This window comes from Engystomops pustulosus, unplaced genomic scaffold, assembly GCF_040894005.1.
Source record: "Engystomops pustulosus unplaced genomic scaffold, aEngPut4.maternal MAT_SCAFFOLD_149, whole genome shotgun sequence".
Lineage (NCBI taxonomy): Eukaryota > Metazoa > Chordata > Amphibia > Anura > Leptodactylidae > Engystomops > Engystomops pustulosus.
Window position 1 is genome coordinate 44,525 of NW_027285029.1, and position 17,976 is coordinate 62,500.

At 50.1% G+C, this 17,976-nt stretch overlaps 1 protein-coding gene across 1 annotated transcript in view; it reads left to right on the top strand.

Moving 5' to 3' along the window:
* The window catches only part of GBA2 (glucosylceramidase beta 2), a 42,222-nt gene that overhangs the window by 21,721 nt on the left and 2,525 nt on the right, over window positions 1-17,976 (top strand). The window contains exons 10-13 of the mRNA XM_072131827.1: window positions 8,309-8,416; window positions 8,495-8,646; window positions 8,732-8,838; window positions 8,910-9,052. Coding sequence (XP_071987928.1) covers window positions 8,309-8,416; window positions 8,495-8,646; window positions 8,732-8,838; window positions 8,910-9,052 — 510 coding nt within the window. The remainder of the gene's footprint in view (window positions 1-8,308; window positions 8,417-8,494; window positions 8,647-8,731; window positions 8,839-8,909; window positions 9,053-17,976) is intronic.

Sequence of the window (17,976 nt, forward strand, 5' to 3'; positions counted from 1 at the left end):
CACCAGGAAGCACATCATTATACAGCCTCACATCATTATACAGGCTGTCAGTCATATGTATAGGAGTATCTCATACACACACAGGCTGCAGGGGGCGCCAGCACCAGGAAGCACATCATTATACAGCCTCACATCATTATACAGGCTGTCAGTCATATGTATAGGAGTATCTCATACACACACAGGCTGCAGGGGGCGCCAGCACCAGGAAGCACATCATTATACAGCCTCACATCATTATACAGCCTCACTCCATTATACAGGCTGTCAGTCACATGTATAGGAGTATCTCATACACACACACACACAGGCTGCAGGGGGCGCCACCACCAGGAAGCACATCATTATACAGCCTCACATCATTATACAATGATGGTGCTGGTGGCCACGCCCCCTGCAGCCTGTGTGTGTATGATATACTCCTATACATATGACTGACAGCCTGTATAATGATGTGCTTCCTGGTGCTGGTAACCCCTGCAGCCTGTGTGTGTATGAGATACTCCTATACACATGACTGACAGCCTGTATAATGATGTGAGGCTGTATAATAGGAGGAAGCACATCATTATACAGCCTCACATCATTATACAGGCTGTCAGTCATATGTATAGGAGTATCTCATACACACACAGGCTGCAGGGGGTACCAGCACCAGGAAGCACACCATTATACAGGCTGTCAGTCATATGTATAGGAGTATCTCATACACACACAGGCTGCAGGGGGCGCCAGCACCAGGAAGCACATCATTATACAGCCTCACATCATTATACAGGCTGTCAGTCATATGTATAGGAGTATCTTATACACACACAGGCTGCAGGGGGCGTGGCCACCAGCACCAGGAAGCACATCATTATACAGCCTCACATCATTATACAGGCTATCAGTCATATGTATAGGAGTATCTCATACACACAGGCTGCAGGGGGCGCCAGCACCAGGAAGCGCATCATTATACAGGCTGTCAGTCATATGTATAGGAGTATCTCATACACACACAGGCTGCAGGGGGCGTGGCCACCAGCACCAGGAAGCACATCATTATACAGGCTGTCAGTCATATGTATAGGAGTATATCATACACACACAGGCTGCAGGGGGCGTGGCCACCAGCACCAGGAAGCACATCATTATACAGCCTCACATCATTATACAGGCTGTCACTCATATGTATAGGAGTATCTCATACACACACAGGCTGCAGGGGGAGTGGCCACCAGCACCAGGAAGCACATCATTATACAGCCTCACATCATTATACAGGCTGTCAGTCATATGTATAGGAGTATATCATACACACACAGGCTGCAGGGGGCGTGGCCACCAGCACCAGGAAGCACATCATTATACAGCCTCACATCATTATACAGGCTGTCAGTCATATGTATAGGAGTATCTCATACACACACAGGCTGCAGGGGGTGCCAGCACCAGGAAGCACATCATTATACAGCCTCATATCATTATACAGGCTGTCAGTCACATGTATAGGAGTATCTCATATACACACACAGGCTGCAGGGGGCGCCAGCACCAGGAAGCACATCATTATACAGCCTCACATCATTACACAGGCTGTCAGTCATGCACTGGGGGCGTGGCCACCAGCACCAGGAAGCACATCATTATACAGCCTCACACCATTATACAGGCTGTCAGTCAAGCACTGGGGGTGTGGCCACCAGCACCAGGAAGCACATCATTATACAGCCTCACTCCATTATACAGGCTGTCAGTCATATGTATAGGAGTATCTTATACACACACAGGCTGCAGGGGGCGTGGCCACCAGCACCAGGAAGCACATCATTATACAGCCTCACATCATTATACAGGCTGTCAGTCATATGTATAGGAGTATCTCATACACACACAGGCTGCAGGGGGCGCCAGCACCAGGAAGCACATCATTATACAGCCTCACATCATTATACAGGCTGTCAGTCATATGTATAGGAGTATATCATACACACACAGGATGCAGGGGGCGTGGCCACCAGCACCAGGAAGCACATCATTATACAGCCTCACACCATTATACAGGCTGTCAGTCATATGTATAGGAGTATCTCATACACACACAGGCTGCAGGGGGCGCCAGCACCAGGAAGTACATCATTATACAGCCTCACATCATTATACAGGCTGTCAGTCATATGTACAGGAGTATCTCATACACACACAGGCTGCAGGGGGCGCCAGCACCAGGAAGTACATCATTATACAGCCTCACATCATTATACAGGCTGTCAGTCATATGTATAGGAGTATCTCATACACACACAGGCTGCAGGGGGTGCCAGCACCAGGAAGCACATCATTATACAGCCTCACATCATTATACAGGCTGTCAGTCATATGTATAGGAGTATCTCATACACACACAGGCTGCAGGGGGCGCCAGCACCAGGAAGCACATCATTATACAGCCTCACATCATTATACAGGCTGTCAGTCATATGTATAGGAGTATCTCATACACACACAGGCTGCAGGGGGCGCCAGCACCAGGAAGCACATCATTATACAGCCTCACATCATTATACAGCCTCACTCCATTATACAGGCTGTCAGTCACATGTATAGGAGTATCTCATACACACACACACACACAGGCTGCAGGGGGCGCCACCACCAGGAAGCACATCATTATACAGCCTCACATCATTATACAATGATGGTGCTGGTGGCCACGCCCCCTGCAGCCTGTGTGTGTATGATATACTCCTATACATATGACTGACAGCCTGTATAATGATGTGCTTCCTGGTGCTGGTAACCCCTGCAGCCTGTGTGTGTATGAGATACTCCTATACACATGACTGACAGCCTGTATAATGATGTGAGGCTGTATAATAGGAGGAAGCACATCATTATACAGCCTCACATCATTATACAGGCTGTCAGTCATATGTATAGGAGTATCTCATACACACACAGGCTGCAGGGGGTACCAGCACCAGGAAGCACACCATTATACAGGCTGTCAGTCATATGTATAGGAGTATCTCATACACACACAGGCTGCAGGGGGCGCCAGCACCAGGAAGCACATCATTATACAGCCTCACATCATTATACAGGCTGTCAGTCATATGTATAGGAGTATCTTATACACACACAGGCTGCAGGGGGCGTGGCCACCAGCACCAGGAAGCACATCATTATACAGCCTCACATCATTATACAGGCTATCAGTCATATGTATAGGAGTATCTCATACACACAGGCTGCAGGGGGCGCCAGCACCAGGGAGCACATCATTATACAGCCTCACATCATTATACAGGCTGTCAGTCATATGTATAGGAGTATCTCATACACACACAGGCTGCAGGGGGCGCCAACACCAGGAAGCACATCATTATACAGCCTCACATCATTATACAGGCTGTCAGTCATATGTATAGGAGTATCTTATACACACACAGGCTGCAGGGGGCGTGGCCACCAGCACCAGGAAGCACATCATTATACAGCCTCACATCATTATACAGGCTATCAGTCATATGTATAGGAGTATCTCATACACACAGGCTGCAGGGGGCGCCAGCACCAGGAAGCACATCATTATACAGGCTGTCAGTCATATGTATAGGAGTATCTCATATACACACACAGGCTGCAGGGGGTACCAGCACCAGGAAGCACATCATTATACAGCCTCACATCATTATACAGGCTGTCAGTCATATGTATAGGAGTATCTCATACACACAGGCTGCAGGGGGCGCCAGCACCAGGAAGCACATCATTATACAGCCTCACATCATTATACAGGCTGTCAGTCATATGTATAGGAGTATCTCATAGACACACACAGGCTGCAGGGGGCGCCAGCACCAGGAAGCACATCATTATACAGCCTCACATCATTATACAGGCTGCCAGTCATATGTATAGGAGTATCTCATACACACACAGGCTGCAGGGGGTGTGGCCACCAGCACCAGGAAGCACATCATTATACAGGCTGTCAGTCATATGTATAGGAGTATCTCATACACACACAGGCTGCAGGGGGCGCCAGCACCAGGGAGCACATCATTATACAGCCTCACATCATTATACAGGCTGTCAGTCATATGTATAGGAGTATCTCATACACACAGGCTGCAGGGGGCGCCAGCACCAGGGAGCACATCATTATACAGCCTCACATCATTATACAGGCTGTCAGTCATATGTATAGGAGTATCTCATACACACACAGGCTGCAGGGGGTGTGGCCACCAGCACCAGGAAGCACATCATTATACAGGCTGTCAGTCATATGTATAGGAGTATCTCATACACCAACAGGCTGCAGGGGGTACCAGCACCAGGAAGCACATCATTATACAGCCTCACATCATTATACAGGCTGTCAGTCATATGTATAGGAGTATCTCATACACACACAGGCTGCAGGGGGTGTGGCCACCAGCACCAGGAAGCACATCATTATACAGGCTGTCAGTCATATGTATAGGAGTATCTCATACACACACAGGCTGCAGGGGGTACCAGCACCAGGGAGCACATCATTATACAGCCTCACATCATTATACAGGCTGTCAGTCATATGTATAGGAGTATCTCATACACACACAGGCTGCAGGGGGTGTGGCTGTGCCTCCCACTCATGAATAGAGTGGACAGCTTGAATATGCTAATGACTCATTGGAAATTTTATAGGTCATTTGCATACAGCTTTAGGACCTCATTGCTTAGGTTTACAGACATGTAGAGGGACAATGAAGGGATAGAGGCAATGCTCTCTAATGGCAGTTTATGGAAATATATTTAGTTTAGGGGGGTTATTTTGCATGACGGGTTCTCTTTAACCACATACTGCATATACAGCTAATTTCTACACATTAACTGTATTGTTGCCTAGGCTCCTGCCCGTACGAACTATACAAACAAACATATTAGCATTTATACATAAAATACCTGCATAACAGACTTAATACCCTGTTACTAGCAGAGTATTAATTAAACATATCAGAAATACGCAGCTCACGGTTCCTCCTGGGCACTTTCCCGAAGTCTCCTTTCGTTAGTGTCCAACCATTTTGCAGCTTCCGATGCTAGGTCGAAAAAGTGGGTTGTTTCGAATGCCACAACTCTCAATCTGGCTGGATACAGCATGGAATAAGGGACATTTAACGCTCTCAGCCGCCGTTTCACCTCCACAAATTTCACCCTCCTCTTTTGCACTTCAGCGGAGAAATCCGGGTAGATTGAGATTTTGTTTCCATCAATCGTTAAATCCGGGTGATCTCTTGCAGCTCTTAAAATGGAATCTCGATCTTTATAGTGCAGGACTTTTAGAATAAATGATCTTGGCGCTGCCCCTGGCGGCAGGGGTCGGGATGGAACCCTGTGGGCCCTCTCCACAGCAAATAGCGGAGACAATATATTGTGTCCCATCTTTTCTTTAATCCAAGTTTCTATAAAAGTCACTGGGTCTTTACCTTCAGACTTTTCAGGAATACCAATGAGTCTCAGATTGTTCCGGCGAAGCCGGTTCTCAAGGTCAAAGAAACATTATGGGACAATCGCTTCAATTCTTTGTGGATAGGAGGTAACTGGTCTTCAATATCACTAACTCTGTCCTCCACCGCATGGACCCTCTCATTCGCCTTTCTGAGGTCCTGCCGGACTAGATTAACATCTTCCTTCAGGCCACCAATGTGATTATTCATAGTCCGTAGTGCTGAACCACAGTGAGCCACTGCCAGAAATACATCCTTAATAGTAGGTTCTTCAGGTACCTGAAGAGAGGCTTCAAGCTCTGCAGCCGGACCCGGTGGCAATGGTCCCTTAGGCCCCTTCTTCTGACGCTGAGGCATGGGAGGCTCCGGAGCTTCCTCCATCTCTGTATCAGAGTTTGCCACCTCCGGTCTTACTGTTATTGTTGTTGCCCGAGCCGCCTTGACAGCTGAAGGCCCGGGTTCCTCCCGCGCAAACCTTTCCAGCCTAGCTGCAACATCTTGGAACCTCGCAGCAGAGGTATCTCTAGTTTGCTTTGCATGGGTATTAGGACCCTGCTCTTTCCCCTCTTTCTTCCGCACTCCGAAACGCGACATATTGAAGGCTACCGGCACTGAGTAGTTGTTAAAGTACCAGAACCACCAGATAAATGTCCCAGATGATGTTAAGTCTGGTTTACTAGTGAGCCGGGAGAGAAGACCTGTTTAGATATTAACACTAGGTCCTCAGATTGCACAGCTGAACGTCTCCCTGTTCCCACTATGAACTCTGTGTCTAGGAGCTATGTTAGGGATGTTTGCCCAGCACAATGTTGTATCTTCAGCCTTGAATAGCTTACTTCCGCCGTTTCAGAGGGCCTTCCCCTCTCAGTATGCCCGTTACTTTAATTCTCCCTTTAACCGGGGCAAGGATCGCTGTAAGTGACAGTGAGGAGCTGTCTTAATTTCAGTGTGCCTCCGCTCACCTCCGATGCTGCGCTATCACGGCTGTAGCCACGAGGCTGATGTGCGCTGTAGCAAGATGGCGCCCGCTACCTTCGGCCACTTCTTCCTCGGAGCCCGCACGTCCCGCACACAGACACCTCGGGAGCGCTCTGCAGGTGTGTTCTTATCGGGGGTCGTTCTCCACGATCCCCCTCCAGTAACAGTAGAAATCTATGCCAATATGCAGGATGGGTGGCAGGATTTTAGGCAGGAGCTCTGCAGCGTGCATCCTTCTACATCTCCAGTCAGGACACGCCCCAGATACGCATCTTTCAGATCCACTGTCGTCATGAAGCAGTTCCTGGAGATTAAGGGTATGGTTGTCCTGATTGATTCCATCCTGAATCTCTTCTTCAGAATAAACTGGTTGAGGTAAGTAAGATCTATCACCAGCCTCCAGGATCCTCCTTGCTTTGGGACTGGAAATACTCTGGAATACACGCCTGAACCTCTCTGGGGATAGGGGACAGGCTCCAAAGCACCCTTTTCTATGAATTCCTGAAGAAGACGAGGAACAATCAGATCGCCAGGTTGGTTGATGAAGAACCTGTCTGGAGGAAAGCTGGTTAGCTCCAGAGAATAACCTCTTCTCACAAGAGAATTGACCCATGCGTCTGAAGAAGTTTTGACCCATATGGGACCCAACGTCATAATTCAGACTTCTCGGAGGGCTCCGAATGAGGCTTTTTATTCTGGACAAACCGATTCCTGAAACCCCTTTTGTCATCTCTTCTAAACTGTCTTCTGACTTGTGGAGATCTTTGTCTAGAATGAAAGGACTTAAAAGCTGTTCTTTTCTTAGGCTTGGGGAAAGAAGTGCCCTTGTCATCATTGATGACCTTCAGGATCTCTTCCAGCTGTGGACCAAACAGACTCGACGGCTGAAATGGAAGATTACAAAAATGGGTTTTAGCAGGGACATCTCCCGGCCAGAGCTTTATCCAGAGCGCACGCCTTATAGAATTTATGGAGGCCAGGCTGGCTGATGTTAGCTTGATTGTATCCACATGAGAGTCGCAAAGAAACTCTGCCGCTGATGTGAGAAGAGAAATATCCTCTACAATATCCTTCCTTGATGCGCCATCCCTGACATCATTGGTAAGCTGGCTTAGCCAGATCCTCAATGCCCTCGCCACTGGAACAGAAGCCAGAGAGGTTTTACATATATTTGCAGAATGGGTATAGGCCCGCCTTATGAACGAGTCCATCTTCCTATCAATAGGATCTTTCAGGAGGGTCGCCTCCTCAGCTGGAAAGAAGGAGTTAAGTGCTAACTTAGCCAGAGACATATTCACTTTAGGGAGAGACTCCCATTCAGCGGACAAAGCAGGATCCAATCTGTACACAGACTTACATCTAACCCTCAGGTTTTTTCCAAGCAGCCTCCATCAGATTCTTCAGATCCGCATGGCGGGGGAAATATTTGGCTTTCTTCTTAGGGAAATAATAAAGAGCTTCTCTCTTAGAGAGATCTTCAGTGTCTTCATCTGACTCCACTGCTTGTTTATTAACCAGATAGAAATCATCTAGAGAGGCTTCTGCCTCGCCCTCAGACCTAGACTCCTCATGACTAGAGGTCTGGGGGCGTCTGATGGTACAAGATATGATCTTCTCCTACTTGTACATTGGGAGTGAGAGGTTTCGGCTACTGCCTGGGCAATAGTGGAATCTGCCTGTACCTCGTCTCCTCCTGGTGGGGAGCGTCCTGCAGACACGTCTGGCTCCCAATCCTCTGGCGGGGGCTGGTGACAGGTAGTACAGCACCCATGGCTGCTCTGGTATATGTTGTCTGCGTTTATTTAACCGAGGGCTCATGTTCTTCTGATCTTTCTTATTCTTAGCGGCTTCGGTGCTTCAGGAAGATCCAGAGAGGAGGAAGTATTTGATGAGCGGCTCTGTGGCCCCGGTGAAGAGCAGGAATGTGGTCCCCCATGACATTGGAGACCCGGGTATGGATGACCTCACTGACCTGTCCCTTCCATATTATTTCTGCAGTTTGTTGATATATTTTTCCATTTATCATTAAGACGATGAACCATGGCAGAAGCTCAACGCCTACCTCATCCATGACACCGCCGACTGGAAGGACCTCAACCTGAAGTTTGTGCTGCAAGTCTATAGAGACTACCGCATTACCAAGAGCACTACCTACCTGGTAGACATGTGGGAGGTCTGCCAGGTAAGTACCACCTGACCCGGAGCTCCTCCTACATGAGACATGTGACCAGAGGCTGTTCCATAACTGGGGGTCTTCTTCTCTTTAGGCTGTCATGGACTCCGCCCTGAGGTTTGATCTTGATGGTGATGGTCTGATTGAAAATTCTGGGTTTGCTGATCAGACGTATGACGGCTGGGTGATGACCGGACCCAGGTGAGTGTCCCGTACCAGCTGCTGATGGGCCGTGCACTGGGGCTCTTTATAACGCTGCTTGTTTCTTTCAGCTCCTACTGTGGGGGGCTATGGCTGGCGGCCGTGTGTATGATGTGTCAGATGGCCGAGGACCTTGGGGACACTGAGGCACAACACAAGTTCTCAAGTATTCTCAGCAGAGGGAAAGAGGCATTTGAGAAGCTCCTCTGGAACGGTATGTGTCCTGTATGTAGTGCGGGGGTAGGAGACAGGGGTAGTCACCGGGAAGGGCTAAGCCCTGGTAATGTCCAGTGAGGAGGATCCCTGCATCCGGAGCATAACCGCCATCATATCACATATAATATGGTCAGCAGGCAGTGGTGGCGCGAGAGGTCCCCCATTACCACCGGCAGGCAGTGGTGGCGCGGGAGGTCCCCCATTACCACCGGCAGGCAGTGGTGGCGCGGGAGGTTCTCCCCATTACCACCGGCAGTCAGTGTTGGCGAGGGAGCCCCCCCCCCCCATTACCACCGGCAGGCAGTGGTGGCACGGGAGGCCCCCCATTACCAGCGGCAGGCAGTGGTGGCGCGGGAGGTAGTGGTGGCGCGGGAGGCAGTGGTGGCGCGGGAGGCAGTGGTGGCGCGGGAGGCAGTGGTGGCGCGGGAGGCCCCCCCATTACCACTGGAGTTGTTTTCTTTAATTTGCAATGTTTTTTTAAAAGCAAGTTAGAGACTTTTAGGTGAAAAACGAAGTGCAGCCGCACCCCATGCTCCGTTCCATAATGCACCTAAAAGTCCCAATCAATTTACAGAGACGCATAACAGAACATTGCACAAGAAAACAAATGATCCAATGTGACCTACTGGATCAGGACCAGGGTAATGATAGGATAACCTCTACATATGTCCTGAGTACTGACCCATGGCAGGAGGGGGGCACAGGGGGCCCCTGGTTACTACAAAGGGACCAAACTGCAGATTATTATAGTCTATGGGACTCATGGATCAGGTGGCTCTTCCTTACTATTGTGGCAATAAACATTAAAGGGGTTCCGCCCATGAAGACAAGTTTCTTATATGTCCTCAAGATAACACAATATCAAATCCAGCATCTCACAGATAGAACTACAACCTGCCTCTATCACTCCTGCTGGACATGGCCCTGTAACTTCTGACAGCCATCTTCATTGAGGCTTTACTTAGCTAGTCTCTCTGTCTCTGCTCCCTGCACTCTAGCCCCGCCTCTGCACTCTAGCCCTGCCCCTGCAGTCCAGGTCGGAACTCACTCATTGATAAACACTAACATCCTGGTGGTAGCAGCATGAGAAGTACTACAAGCTGCATACAGTTATTTATTGGGGGGGGGGGGGGTAAGGCATAGGAGATTTATTGTAGCAGAGCTGACAGTGTGCAATAGGCGTCTCATCATCTCTAAAGTTTCATCACTCTTTCTATGTGTCAGGTACTGGCGAGTGTTCAGAAGGTAAATGAAAGTGTAGATAACCCTGTACCCTGATAATCTAAGCACATTGTCAGCTCTAGGCATCTCACAGCACAGAGGGGTCATGAAGTGTCTGCTCAGAGTCCCCACTCGCAGCACAGAGGGATCATGAAGTGTCTGCTCAGAGAGTCCCCGCTCACAGCACAGAGGAATCATGAAGTGTCTGCTCAGAGAGTCCCCACTCGCAGCACAGAGGGATCATGAAGTGTCTGCTCAGAGAGTCCCCGCTCACAGCACAGAGGGATCATGAAGTGTCTGCTCAGAGAGTCCTCGCTCACAGCACAGAGGAATCATGAAGTGTCTGCTCAGAGAGTCCCGGCTCACAGCACAGAGGGATCATGAAGTGTCTGCTCAGACAGTCCCCGCTCACAGCACAGAGGAATCATGAAGTGTCTGCTAAGAGAGTCCTCGCTCACAGCACAGAGGGATCATGAAGTGTCTGCTCAGAGAGTCCCCGCTCACAGCACAGAGGAATCATGAAGTGTCTGCTCAGAGAGTCCCCGCTCACAGCACAGAGGGATCATGAAGTGTCTGCTCAGAGAGTCCCCACTCACAGCACAGAGGGATCATGAAGTGTCTGCTCAGAGAGTCCCCGCTCACAGCACAGAGGGATCATGAAGTGTCTGCTCAGAGAGACCCCGCTCACAGCACAGAGTGATCATGAAGTGTCTGCTCAGAGAGTCCCCGCTCACAGCACAGAGGAATCATGAAGTGTCTGCTCAGAGAGTCCTCGCTCACAGCACAGAGGGATCATGAAGTGTCTGCTCAGAGAGTCCCCGCTCACAGCACAGAGGAATCATGAAGTGTCTGCTCAGAGAGTCCCCGCTCACAGCACAGAGGAATCATGAAGTGTCTGCTCAGAGAGTCCCCGCTCACAGCACAGAGTGATCATGAAGTGTCTGCTCAGAGAGTCCCCGCTCACAGCACAGAGGGATCATGAAGTGTCTGCTCAGAGAGTCCCCGCTCACAGCACAGAGGAATCATGAAGTGTCTGCTCAGAAAGTCCTCGCTCACAGCACAGAGGAATCATGAAGTGTCTGCTCAGAGAGACCCCGCTCACAGCACAGAGGGATCATGAAGTGTCTGCTCAGAGAGTCCCCGCTCACAGCACAGAGGAATCATGAAGTGTCTGCTCAGAAAGTCCTCGCTCACAGCACAGAGGGATTATGAAGTGTCTGCTCAGAGAGTCAAAGAGAGAAAAAGGTTTGTCCTATTGGGACAATGCCACCCATTAGTCACATAAAATTTAACTTTTATTACTAGTTATCTTAAAAGGTAAGGGGATGGAACGGAGATCATTAAACTATATGTGAAATTTAAAATTAACAGACAGTCGCGTTCGGCGGATGGAGCGATATGGGGCATATAGGGCAAGTGGCGATAGGTTCTATATGTAAACCAACCGGGTCCTCGGTTCGTCTCTCAGCTGGGTAACCACACTTCAGTATGGTCCTCAGAACCTCCAGTATGTAGGCTATGGTGCGGCACATTCAAAACACAGCACTACTCCTATTGTATAGCCTCAACCAGCTAAGGGGAGGAGGGAAAGGGGAGTAAAATTCCTATCTCTTGCCCTAATGCTTAGTCTCCAATCATTTCATCATACATGCAAGCATATAGCTCATGCAATTGCTAGATTGCGAAGCGTTTAGCACACTGCTGCGTCTAAAACATACAAAACAGCCCCCCCGACATGTTTCGCCACTGCACGTGGCGTCCTCAGGGGTACCGGGGCTATAGTGCGGCACACCAAGCGCAGCTACGGAATTTAAAGACTCTCGTAGTGACGTGTCCAAGGGGAGGAGGTGGGCGGATCCACTGCCAATGTCCAATCATAACCCCAGAGGCTCGTCCTTTCTTACCCAATCAAGGCGCGAGGGACCGTGCGCCACACCTGCCGGGGGCGTAGCTCAGGCGCATCTCCCCATTATCCAGTGCGCATGTCTATATGACGCTTACTGGCGAGACCACACTGCGCATGCCCAGGGACTTTGTTCCCAGCTACCTCGGTGGCCGATCTGCGCATGACGGGGGACTTGTAAGTATTCCCTTCAGTGGAGTTGAACTGCGCCTGTCAAGGGACTCAGTTTCCAATTGTTGTAGTTATCGCATATATTCATAGCGGGGAACTTGGACATATGGATTAGGATACTATCAGTAGGCTGTTCAGGGCAAATAGGTATGTAGCAGGACGAGGTTAATTTTTCAAGGGGACTAGAGCAAGGTGGTTGATTCCCATCATTGATGGGTTGTGGATTTATTGCTTCCGCAGGTACTTATGTTCCTCCCAACTTAGGTAGACTCTACTCAGAGAGTCCCCGCTCACAGCACAGAGGGATCATGAAGTGTCTGCTCAGAGAGTCCTCGCTCACAGCACAGAGGAATCATGAAGTGTCTGCTCAGAGAGTCCTCGCTCACAGCACAGAGGAATCATGAAGTGTCTGCTCAGAGAGTCCCGGCTCACAGCACAGAGGGATCATGAAGTGTCTGCTCAGACAGTCCCCGCTCACAGCACAGAGTGATCATGAAGTGTCTGCTCAGAGAGTCCTCGCTCACAGCACAGAGGGATCATGAAGTGTCTGCTCAGAGAATCCCCGCTCACAGCACAGAGGGATCATGAAGTGTCTGCTCAGAGAGTCCTCGCTCACAGCACAGAGGGATCATGAAGTGTCTGCTCAGAGAGTCCCCACTCACAGCACAGAGGGATCATGAAGTGTCTGCTCAGAGAGTCCCCACTCACAGCACAGAGGAATCATGAAGTGTCTGCTCAGACAGTCCTCGTTCACAGTACTGAGGGATCATGAAGTGTCTGCTCAGACAGTCCTCGTTCACAGTACTGAGGGATCATGAAGTGTGTGCTCAGAGTGTCCCAGCTCACAGCACAGAGGGATCATGAAGTGTCTGCTCAGAGAGTCCCCTCTCACAGCACAGAGGAATCATGAAGTGTCTGCTCAGAGAGTCCCCGCTCACAGCACAGAGGAATCATGAAGTGTCTGCTCAGAGAGTCCCGGCTCACAGCACAGAGGAATCATGAAGTGTCTGCTCAGAGAGTCCTCGCTCACAGCACAGAGATCATGAAGTGTCTGCTCAGAGAGTCCCCGCTCACAGCACAGAGGAATCATGAAGTGTCTGCTCAGAGAGTCCTCGCTCACAGCACAGAGATCATGAAGTGTCTGCTCAGAGAGTCCTCACTCACAGCACAGAGGGATCATGAAGTGTCTGCTCAGAGAGTCCCCGCTCACAGCACAGAGTGATCATGAAGTGTCTGCTCAGAGAGTCCCCGCTCACAGCACAGAGGAATCATGAAGTGTCTGCTCAGAGAGTCCCCGCTCACACTCTGGGATCTTTATAGTGTAACATCACAAGGAGTTTGAGAATTTTCTTTATTGGGAAAACCCCCTTTAATATAAAAGAGTTATATAAAAAATAATCAGGTTTTCTGAGGCCCCGAATCGAAGAGGCGGCCGGCGGGTTTGTTCTGAAGCAATATATTTTTGTCCTGGTAATGTGTGTTACTCCTTGTTATTTCATGTTTTTCCGCGTTCCGCTGGTCCCCGGACACTGGCAGCGGTCAGACCTAGCGGGGGGGAGGCGGGAGGTGAATCGCTCTGTGCCACGTGTTGTCCTTTTCCTACCTGTAGCTCTGGATGACTGGACTTCTCCGCCCATTAACCAATAAGTCACATCAAACCCAGGAGAAAATAATCCGGATCCCAGAAGAAATTTCTAGGTGGAGGAGGCAGATGCAGAATGCTGATGGTGGGGGTAGTAGGGATCATCAGCAAGGAGCTGTACCCGTGGTGTAACGGCTGTTATGTACTGTATAACAGGAGGGCAATGTCTAAATACAATGACAACATGCTGGCGCCCCATGTGGGGGCACCTCCTGAACCTCACCCCCTGCACATCACCAGTTGTTTTATCTCAGGCGACATTTTTCTGGACTTATCTCCTCCATCATAGCACATAAAGTATATAGATTGGTAGGAGGATGGCTCAGCAGAGCCAGGATCTGCTCCTATCTCCTCCATTATAGCACATAAAGTATAAAGATTGGTAGGAGAGTGTCTCCACAGAGTCAGGATCTACTCCTATCTCATCCATCATAGCACATAAAGTATATAGATTGGTAGGAGGTTGACTCGGCAGAGCCAGGATCTGCTCCTATCTCCTCCATTATAGCACATAAAGTATATAGATTGGTAGGAGGATGGCTCAGCAGAGCCAGGATCTGCTCCTATCTCATCCATCGTAGCACATAAAGTATATAGATAGGTAGGAGGGTGTCTCTGCAAAGCCAGGATCTGCTCCTATCTCCTCCATCGTAGCACATAAAGTATACAGATATGTAGGAGGGTGTCTCTGCAAAGCCAGGATCTGCTCCTATCTCCTCCATCGTAGCACATAAAGTATATAGATAGGTAGGAGGGTGACACCGCAGATCCACAATCTGCTCCTATTTCCTCCTTCATAACACATAAAGTATACAGATCGGTAGGAGGATGGCTTCGCAGAGTCAGGATCTGCACCTATCTCTCCATCATAGCACATAAAGTATAAAGATTGGTAGGAGGGTGTCTCCACAGAGTCAGGATCTGCTCCTATCTCCTCCATCATAGCACATAAAGTATAAAGATTGGTAGGAGGGTGTCTCTGCAGAGCCAGGATCTGCTACTATCTCATCCATCATAGCACATAAAGTATATAGATTTGTAGGAGGGTGTCTCTGCAGAGCCAGGATCTGCTCCTATCTCATCCATCATAGCACATAAAGTATATAGATTGGTAGGAGGGTGGCTCCGCAGGGCCAGGATCTGCTCCTATCTCCTCCATTATAGCACATAAAGTACATAGATTGGTAGGAGGGTGGCCCCACAGAGCCAGGATCTGCTCCTATCTCCTCCATCATAGCACATAAAGTATATAGATTGGTAGGAGGGTGACACCACAGATCCACAATCTGCTCCTATTTTCTCCATCATAGCACATAAAGTATACAGATCGGTAGGAGGATGGCTCAGCAGAGCCAGGATCTGCTCCTATCTTATCCATCATAACACATAAAGTATATAGATTGGTAGTTGGGTGTCTCCACAGAGTCAGGATCTGCTCCTATCTCATCCATCGTAGCACATAAAGTATATAGATTGGTAGGAGGGTGGCTCCGCAGGGCCAGGATCTGCTCATATCTTCTCCATCATAGCACATAAAGTATACAGATATGTAGGAGGGTGTCTCTGCAGAGCCAGAATCTGCTCCTATCTTATCCATCATAACACATAAAGTATATAGATTGGTAGTTGGGTGTCTCCACAGAGTCAGGATCTGCTCCTATCTCATCCATCATAACACATAAAGTATATAGATTGGTAGGAGGGTGTCTCCACAGAGTCAGGATCTGCTCCTATCTCATCCATCATAACACATAAAGTATATAGATTGGTAGGAGGGTGTCTCCGCAGGGCCCGGATCTGCTCATATCTTCTCAATCATAGCACATAAAGTATATAGATTGGTAGGAGGGTGTCTTTGCAGAGTCAGGATCTGCTCCTATCTCCTCCATTATAGCACATAAAGTATAAAGATAGGTAGGAGGGTGTCTCTGCAGAGCCAGGATCTGCTCCTGTCTCATCCATCATAGCACATAAAGTATAAAGATTGGTAGGAGGGTGTCTCTGCAAAGCCAGGATCTGCTCCTGTCTCATCCATCATAACACATAAAGTATACAGATATGTAGGAGGATGGGTTCGCAGAGTCAGGATCTGCTCCTATCTCATCCATCATAACACATAAAGTATATAGTTTGGTAGGAGGGTGGCTCCGCAGAGCCAGGATTTTCAACAATTATTCACTACAGACCAAAAAATATATATTTACAAGTGCAACTAAAGTGTTAAATCTTGAAATTCAAATGTTTCAGTAAACCAGACTTTTTTTTTTTTTTTTTTTGGATCGCTTGTTCAATTCTCCTAGCCGCGGGGGTCCCCCTCCCTGTAGCGGAGGAGGCGAGCTGCGGGGGTCCCCCTCCCTGTAGCGGAGGAGGCGAGCCGTGGTGGTCCCCCTCCCTGTAGCGGAGGAGGCGAGCCGTGATGGTCCCCCTCCCTGTAGCGGAGGAGGCGAGCCGCGGGGGTCCCCCTCCCTGTAGCGGAGGAGGCGAGCCGTGATGGTCCCCCTCCCTGTAGCGGAGGAGGCGAGCCGCGGGGGTCCCCCTCTCTGTATCGGAGGAGGCGAGCCGCGGGGGTCCCCCTCCCTGTAGCGGAGGAGGCGAGCCGCGGGGGTCCCCCTCCCTGTAGCGGAGGAGGCGAGCCGTGATGGTCCCCCTCCCTGTAGCGGAGGAGGCGAGCCGCGGGGGTCCCCCTCCCTGTAGCGGAGGAGGCGAGCCGCGAGGGTCCCCCTCCCTGTAGCGGAGGAGGCGAGCCGCGGGGGTCCCCCTCCCTGTAGCGGAGGAGGCGAGCCGCGGGGGTCCCCCTCCCTGTAGCGGAGGAGGCGAGCCGTGGTGGTCCCCCTCCCTGTAGCGGAGGAGGCGAGCCGTGGTGGTCCCCCTCCCTGTAGCGGAGGAGGCGAGCCGCGGGGGTCCCCCTCCCTGTAGCGGAGGAGGCGAGCCGCGGGGGTCCCCCTCCCTGTAGCGGAGGAGGCGAGCCGCGGGGGTCCCCCTCCCTCCAAACCACGGGGGAGACCATGGTTTACTGCTCTCTCCCTCCCTCATGCAGTCATGAATTGACCCCGTGGGGGGGGGGGGGTTGTGGTAGAGCAGATAATGGTGATGACACAGGGTCTCCATACAGGATGCTAATAGGGAGCAGGTAACTATTATCAACAAGTGAGTGGAAGCAGTAAAGTTCATTGTAGCAGCGGTGGGGGTCCTGGCAGACCCCAATGGATCCCGCAAGTGACCACAACATCATACAAAATGTCTACATGGAGACTTCCTCTCCTGGATCCAAACATTTAAATATTCCCCCAAATCCTCTGCTGAAGATTCCTGCACCCAGGATGAGAGGTCTGTGCTCTGCAGCATCAGAAATCACATTATACGATGGAAACCATCAGCATTTTATTACATGGGAATCTGATAAACCAGCAGACCTGTAGAAGCTCCTCCCACTCTCTGGTCCTTACCCATACAAGCTCCTCCTACTCTGTTTATTACCTGTAGAAGCTCCACCCCGGTGCTGCAGTTAGTATTACTATGTGTGTGTGGGGGGGGGGGTATTAGTCCTCGGGGCACACCAGTGCTGCAGTTACTGTTACTATGTGGGCGGAGGTATTAGTACTCAGGACATCCCGCTGCTGCAGTTAGTGTTATTATGTGGGGAGGAGGCATTAGTCCTCGGGACACCCCAGTGCTGCAGTTAGTGTTACTATGTGGGGGGGGGGTATTAGTCCTCGGGGCACCCCAGTGCTGCAGTTAGTGTTACTATGTGGGGAGGTGGTACTAGTCCTCGGGACACCCCAGTGCTGCAGTTAGTGTTACTATGTGGGGGGGAGGTACTAGTCCTCGGGGCACCCCGGTGCTGCAGTTAGTGTTACTATGTGGGGGGGGGGGCATTAGTACTCAGGACACCCCGGTGCTGCAGTTAGTGTTACTATGTGGGGAGGAGGTATTAGTCCTCGGAACACCCCGCTGCTGCAGTTAGTGTTACTATGTGGGTGGAGGT